Source organism: Chiloscyllium plagiosum, chromosome 10 (genome assembly GCF_004010195.1).
Source record: "Chiloscyllium plagiosum isolate BGI_BamShark_2017 chromosome 10, ASM401019v2, whole genome shotgun sequence".
NCBI lineage: Eukaryota > Metazoa > Chordata > Chondrichthyes > Orectolobiformes > Hemiscylliidae > Chiloscyllium > Chiloscyllium plagiosum.
In genome coordinates this window covers 74577451-74584656 of record NC_057719.1, presented here as the reverse complement: position 1 = coordinate 74584656, position 7206 = coordinate 74577451, and the positions used below count along the sequence as shown (strand labels likewise).

Here is a 7206-nt window from a genome sequence, read left to right as displayed (position 1 = left end):
AGGAGGGGATGGGGATGGATGAAGTTGGGGGGGGCAGTGAGGGGGAAGGGGTGGGGAGAAAGGACAGGAGGAGGCGAACTTGGAGCCGGGATGGAAAAATGCTGGGGGCAAAATATGGACGGACGAAGGAGGAGAGGAGGGGACGGGTAAACAATCCGGGATTGTCGTTGGGCCAAATGCTCACCACCCCCGCCCCGCGGGTGCAGTCTCCATGGTGACGGTCTCCGTGGCGGCATCCCGGAAGTGACGGCACAGAGCGAGGGCGGGAGGCGATCCCGCTGCGCAGGCGTGGCCTCCATTTTGAGGCGAGGTTGCGGTTTGCGGCGGCGGCGGTGGAGAAGGAGAAGAAGCAGAAGTTGCGTCGTCTGAGAGAGATCGCGCGCGAGAGACACACACAGGCAGCGAGTGAAGGAGTGAGTAAGTAAGTAAAGAGTAGCAAATAGTAAGTGAGGTCTGGGAGGGGGGAACGGATGCCCCCGAGATTACCGAGACCAGCAGCGGGGGTCTGCTTTTTGGGGGTTGTCGTGTGGTGGGTGGTGTTGTTGTTGTTGTTGTCGTCGGGTTATTGTTCGGCGCCGGGGCCTCGTCAGGCCGCTCGAGGGCCGCACAGGAGCCTGGAGCCGCACTGCACCGCATTGGCCATTGTTTCCGAACACCAGCCACAGTCACTCCCCTCTCTCTCTATCTCTCTCTATCTTTTTGGTGGAATTATTTTTGTGCACCCCGCGCCCCACCAGCCAGCCTCTTTGCAGGCACAGGTTCTGTGTGGATATTGCGAGGGGTGTCACAAACTTGCGTTGCTTTTTGCTTTTGCGTTTCCCCAGGAATCCCGTGTTTTTGCTTTGGAGTTTCATTTCTAATCCTTGCGACGCGAAAAGAACCGAGGTCAGTGATAAGGTACTTTTAAAGATTGATATTTTTTTAAAAAAAAATAAGTTATTAGTTAAAGTGCCAGAGTTTTCATGCCAGAATTTCCAGCCCTGGAATGATTTAATCTAATGTTAAAATGCAATCGTTTGAACACCTTGTATGGTTTTAAAACAGAAAAAAAGTTCTGCTTATCTGTGACATGTTTTTGTTTTGTCTCTCTATACAGTAATGGTGGGGGAAGGTGGTTGATGTTATGTTGTTGTTTCCAATTTAAGAAAGTGTTTTAAAGCTATTCCAAGCTATCCTAGTCCTGCTGTATTCATCATGTCTATTCATTTTGTGTTTAGAACGATCTTTGAGATGAAAATCTATTATGGCTATGTCTTTTGTACTTTAAGTAAAATGCCCCACTTGCTGACATCGCAATTCACAATTATCTTTAATGGGAGACTGCATCTTTTTACTGTTGCCAGATTTCAGTATTAGGTGGCACGTCTCACTCCCTAAATTCAAAGCTTTCTCTAGGACATTTAAAAAATCTGTTTGTGACTAAGCTTTAGAGCATTATCTTCGGTTTTTGACTTTGTAATGTCTGTCTTTTAAAAAGAAATGTTGACTTGACAGATGGTATTCCAGGTTTGATTTCATTGTTTTTGTTTGTCAGTTGTACCCTAGGTCAGCAAGAATGAGTGCTCGAGTATTCATTGGAAGACTGAGCCCTTATGCCACTGAAAAAAATGTGGAAAGATTCTTCAGAGGATATGGACGAATTAAGGAAATTGATCTGAAAAATGGCTTTGGATTTGTGGTAAGTTTGTTTTTAAGAATGATTCGGAGTCAATCACCTGATGAAGGAGCGTAGCTCCGAAAGCTAGTGTGCTTCCAATTAAACCTGTTGGACTATAACCTGGTGTTTGCAATCCTTTGCAATCCAATAATATTGCTGACCTAATTTAAAATCTGTACAGATTTTAGGATGGTGAATGTAACTTTGCTACCTTTGATCTACTGGTGAGTCACTCTTTCGTGCAAACTTAGATCTTTCTTTTGTATGAGAAGCAAAGGGAGAAGCCTCCAGAGGTATAGACACTTCCTTATGAGTAGCCACACCTCTTAGTCTTTTCCACAGACAAGAATTGTTTTGTATTAGAATCGACCTTAACTGGTAATTTGGAGTAATATTTGGACCAGGGTAAAAAGTTTTACTTCCATGCTGTTGGGAACAAGGAAACCTGGAATGTGAATTTTTTTTTTTCAGGAGTTTGAAGATTACAGGGATGCTGAAGATGCAGTTTATGAACTGGATGGAAAAGAGTTATGCAATGAAAGGTAACTGCTTCACTCCTATGTCTCCAATCCTCAAAAACCAGAAGACTGATTTAGTAACTGCATTGTTTTCAGATGTATAAACAAGTGTTTTCTTGCAGAGTGACAGTTGAGCATGCCAGAGCACGCAATCGAGGGGGTCGAGGAGGAGGGGGACGTTATCAAGGTCGCTTTAGCCAGAGTTATCAACGAAGTGGAGGAAGGTGAGTCCGTGGATCCTTTTTAAGTTTGAGAATATTGGAAAATATTACAGTTATAATGTAAATGTTGCCCTTAATGTGTACATCATGTCAAGTTGAGTATATTTTAGTTATATGAAATCATGCACCAAACTTTAGTGCATATCTCCTTTTCATAAATATATTTATCGTTGTCCAAAAAAAAGTAAATGCTAAATCTTTCATCCGGTGGCAATATTGAACTTCTTTCTTTCTTCATTACCAAAGTGCAGATATTGCATGCAATCGTTCAAGGATCAGCATAGTATTCAGCCATATGGACGTGAAAGGTCCCGGCCTTAATTCCTAGAAATACTGATCTGGGTTGTGTTGTTTTCTACTGTTGACTTTACCAGAATCAGGATCAAAAATCATTGCCCTATGCTGAAGTGACTTGATTAGAAACTGAGTACTCTATGTTGGGTGAAGATAGTGATAGCTGTGTTGTTTTAACATTGAGTATTCTGATGGCAGACAGTCTGTAAACTCACACTAGGCTGGGATTGTTTGTTCAAATGGACTCATCTTGATGCTGCATTTATGACAAACATTTTTTGTTGAAACCAGAGTTCCTGTGTCTATGATGAGGAGGAAAAGATTTGTCAGTACTCCACATGGGTAAACTTCAGTCTTACAGCTGAGTATTATGCATAATTCACCAACTGAAAATAAAAAGTTTTGAGCTGCGTTCGTGTTTAAAAATATAATTCTGTAGAATGGCTGGCGGCATGGTGACTCAGTAGTTAGCACTGCTGCCTCACAGCGTCAGAGTCCCAGGTTCGATTCCAGCCTCGGGTGACTGTGCAACTCCCCGCAGACATTCTCCCCGTGCCTGCATGTGTTTCCTCCGAGTGCTCCGCTTTCCTCCCACACTCCAAAGATGTGCAGGTCAGGTGAATTGGCCATGCTAAATTGCCCATAGTGTTAGGTGCGTTAGTTGGAGGGAGATGGGTCTGGGTGGGTTACTCTTCAGAGGGTCGGTGTGGACTGGTTGGGTCGAAAGGCCTCTTTCCACACTGTAGGGAATCTAATCTAATCTGAAATGCAGAAAACTTTATTCTGTTTACTATTTCCTAGGTCTGCTGTCTCCAGAACCAAGTATCTTTTTTGCCTGTGGTTCTGTAAAGTATAATCATTGTTTGTTTCAGAAATGGGCCTCCAATTCGTACAGAAAACAGAGTGATTGTTGAGAACTTGTCTTCCAGAGTTAGCTGGCAGGTATGTTATGAAACTACTTTCGTGTAATTTGTTAGAACAAATAAGTGATACAATTAAACAGTATCAGTTTCACTTGAAGTCGAGTTTTCAAGGTTAACTTAAGAGTCATTTTATGGTGTAGACATAGGTGTAATACTGTATCGCTGCTGCATTCCTGAGAAACTAGCCACAACTGTTAAATACAAACAATGAATCCAGCCTGAGTAGAAAGAAACAGTCAAACAAATTGTCTGGTATGTTTAAACAGTAACACGATTTAGGAGAACCAAAAGTGGTTATCAACAAGTTGGTATTAATTGTGTTGGAACAGTTCCTTCCAAAAGGAATGTAACTAGCTAGCAGTAGAAACATTATATGTGATGCGACTAATTGTGATAGGATTGTATAACAATGTGAACTGCTGACAGATAAACTTGTGGGAATTTTTAATCTTAAGGGTTGACAAATTTGCCTGAAACAAAAATGCATATAATTCAGTAATGTCAGTTTGTTTATCTTCTGAAATGCATGGCCTTTTTTGAGAAAATGGCTCTTAATAAAGTGTTATCAGATGATTAATATTTGCCATTTCTCTGTCTTTACATAATCGAAAAACTGCAGTCAAAGGTGCTATACTTAATGTCAATGTCTGGGCTTAGGGTAAAGTAGACTTTTCCATTTGTTTAGAGTCCTGTCGTATTTTTTGGGATTTGTTAGTCCCATGTATCAACCTGGCTTTCTTTTCTTAAATGTATTTAACAATGACTATGAATGCCCAAGTGACTCGTTATGGACGAAAGTTGACGTGTGGTTTTGAGCAGCACAGACTGAGATACCTGGTCTTTTGTTAAGTTGTATGACTGCAACAGCATACAAGGAATAGTGTTAGAGAGTGGAGGAAAAAAAAAGCCAGAGATCCTTGTCCAGTAGTTCTTGCTGGAAAGTGTTTGAATACATGTATGAGAATGTGATAGGGCTTGGCTTTGCCTGCCACCCTACCATCTCCATCTCTCCCCTGCAACTTTGCCCCCTGAATGAATTCCTTGCTGGCAACTGTCCAGGCTTCCACATGAAGTGGTTGGCAAGGAACTACCAGCAAACAAACTGTACTTCAGTAAGAATTAGCTCAAATTAATTGTACTCCAGTAGAAATTAGCACCTTTGACGAGGGGGGGGGGGGGGGGAGGGGGGACATTTGAAAACAAGCTTATCCTCTGAATCAATGGCTTTAATTTTGATTTGTCATCCAAAATTAAGTACCACTCCTTTAATTCGAGTAGTTAACATTAACTATAAAAAAAACCTTGATTGCCTACTAACCTTGAAACTAAAATGTCTGTTCATTCAGTTTGTTTTTGAAATTTAACCAAGTGTTAAAACCTTTATTTACCAGCCTCTCGTGTCGTTGGCCTTGTGACGTGGAGTGCCGTTGGTTTTCCTATTCGCTGTGCCTTGGTCTCTTGGGCCTAGTTGAAATGCCAATCTGCTCCTACCTTTGTCAATTGATGATCTAAATCTGTGTTGTGGTGGTCTGACCAACACTGGGCACTGGGTTTAGTGCCATTTACCTTGCTGCATCCCTGAAAATGATAACAAGGTGTCCTAAAGTGGAGAGTTCTGAGAGCCTGCTGTAAAATGCGAGGTCCTTGATTGGGAGAAATTCGCTGGTAGGGTTGTTTGGAAGCTCGATTGGAGTGAGGCGAGAAGTCCTTGGTCACGGCGCAAGAGTAGCAATCCCTGTTCCTATGGCATTGCCCGAGTCTGCCTTTAAGGGAGGGTGATGTCCGGGAAGGCTCCCTTCGAATGGGTAGTGTCAGTCAAGCGGGTGGTGAAGAGAACCATCTGGTCTTCAGTCGTGGTGGTGCCTCTGCGAACACTTGTTACATTTGGCTGGTTGAATAGCCTAGGGAATTGTACAGGAAGGTAATATAAATTTTGATGAAATTAGATTCATCTTTTTTTTTTTTTGCTTGCTTTTCCAGTGATGTTCATTGGAAATTGATAGAGAAAGATGCAAAATGCTTTGATTTACCTCACTGATCTGATCTTGTATAGGATCTCAAAGATTTTATGAGGCAGGCTGGAGAAGTTACCTTTGCGGATGCGCATAGACACAAAATGAATGAAGGGTAAGTTTCAAGAGATTTTATTCCTTGAAACCTGTTGATGGCTGCGGATAACAAGTGTTACAAGATCTCTGCTAATGCATCTATGCAGCCATTTTAATTTATTAATGAAACTGGTTTGACTGTGAATGCAGATCAATTACTGAGATCACGTTCAGCTCTATAATGTACACGCTTTTAAGTTCCACATTCACTGAAGTGTACTTCACAATCCAGTTGTGCTAAGCTATTTAGCTAAATGATTATGACATAATTAACTGATTAGCAAGGTTTGGCAACATTTGTAAAGAAATCTTAACATATTCACAAGTATACATTTTCTTTTGCTCCATACATTCTGCACAACACTTGTAATTTAGCATCAGCTTTGTGCTAAGAACGCAAACCCGATCTTTGGTTCCAAGGTCATTAAAATTGTTATGCTTTTCTTTCTAGAATTGTTGAATTTGCTTCCTATAGTGATGTGAAGAATGCTCTTGATAAGCTGTCTGGCACAGAGCTCAATGGAAGAAAGATCAGGGTGGTTGAAGAACGTAAACAGCGCAGGTAATTACCCTGAGTTGTAGTGCAGGTCTTCTATAGCGGTTGATTATTTTTTACGCAGATGAACTAAAAATATATTGTAACTGGGTTTCTTAGTTTACTTCATTGTTTTATAGAAACATTTCAAAGAGCAGTTTTAAGCTTTTTTCTCTTAACAAATGCGAACATTGGCAAGGCTGGCATTTAATGCCCACTTCTAATCCCTATTAAATATTGTAGTTCATCAACCATGTTGCTATCCAGACCCTCAGTTATTGCTAGGCCAGACTGGGGAAGGCAGATTTCCTTCCCGTAATGATTTTAACAGACCAGTTACTTTTGTTTAAAAGACAGCCTCATGGCCACAAAAATTAACTTCAAGTTTCGTATTTCTTAACTTACTAACTGTCATGGTGAGATTTGAACCCATGTTCCCAGATCATTTTCTGGGCTTTCAGTTACAAGTTCAGGGAAGTGTTTATTAAAATGAAAACCCGACTGCTTCAGCATGATGGGCCCAGCATTCAGTTTGGGACCCAGCAGCTGCGTTGCCGAGATCAGCTCAGTGCGGAATCATACCAGTAGTGACAAGGTCGATGGCGCCACCTTGCCTCCAAAGAATGGTGATGAGGTTCCAGTGGCAGCAGTACAGTTCCAGGCCATGTCTGGGCCTGGGTACCTGACAGTAGAGGTTGTGGCGTTCTGTCTGTGAGGACTTGGGGCACCTGAGTGTTTGCGTTGTTTTTCTGGCAGCAAGGACTCCTGAAGGAGTGATCTGGATATTTCTCTTTTGGCTGTTTCTTTTATTTCTGCTTCTGTTTTTTTAATCTGTCTTTTGTATTCTAAGATGGCACCAGGGAATGGCAACTTGTGCACCTCTCACAGTATTCCTCTACTTTGGTATATGTAAAAATAAAATCTCTCTCTCTCTCTCTCTCTCCCTCCCC

General features: G+C 41.8%; 1 protein-coding gene across 3 annotated transcripts in view; it reads left to right on the top strand.

The window, feature by feature from the left end:
- The first annotated feature begins 325 nt into the window (after positions 1-325).
- Positions 326-7206, top strand: part of LOC122553786 (serine/arginine-rich splicing factor 5-like) — a 7945-nt gene continuing 1064 nt past the window's right edge. Inside the window, exons 1-7 of one of the 3 annotated variants that reach the window (XM_043698104.1) lie at positions 326-417; positions 1535-1678; positions 2129-2199; positions 2298-2399; positions 3563-3632; positions 5667-5740; positions 6173-6283. In XM_043698104.1, coding sequence (XP_043554039.1) covers positions 1556-1678; positions 2129-2199; positions 2298-2399; positions 3563-3632; positions 5667-5740; positions 6173-6283 — 551 coding nt within the window. In that variant the 5' untranslated portion in view covers positions 326-417; positions 1535-1555. Of the gene's footprint in view, positions 426-1534; positions 1679-2128; positions 2200-2297; positions 2400-3562; positions 3633-5666; positions 5741-6172; positions 6284-7206 lie in introns of all 3 variants that reach the window. The other 2 variants (XM_043698103.1, XM_043698105.1) reach the window with 2 other exon arrangements.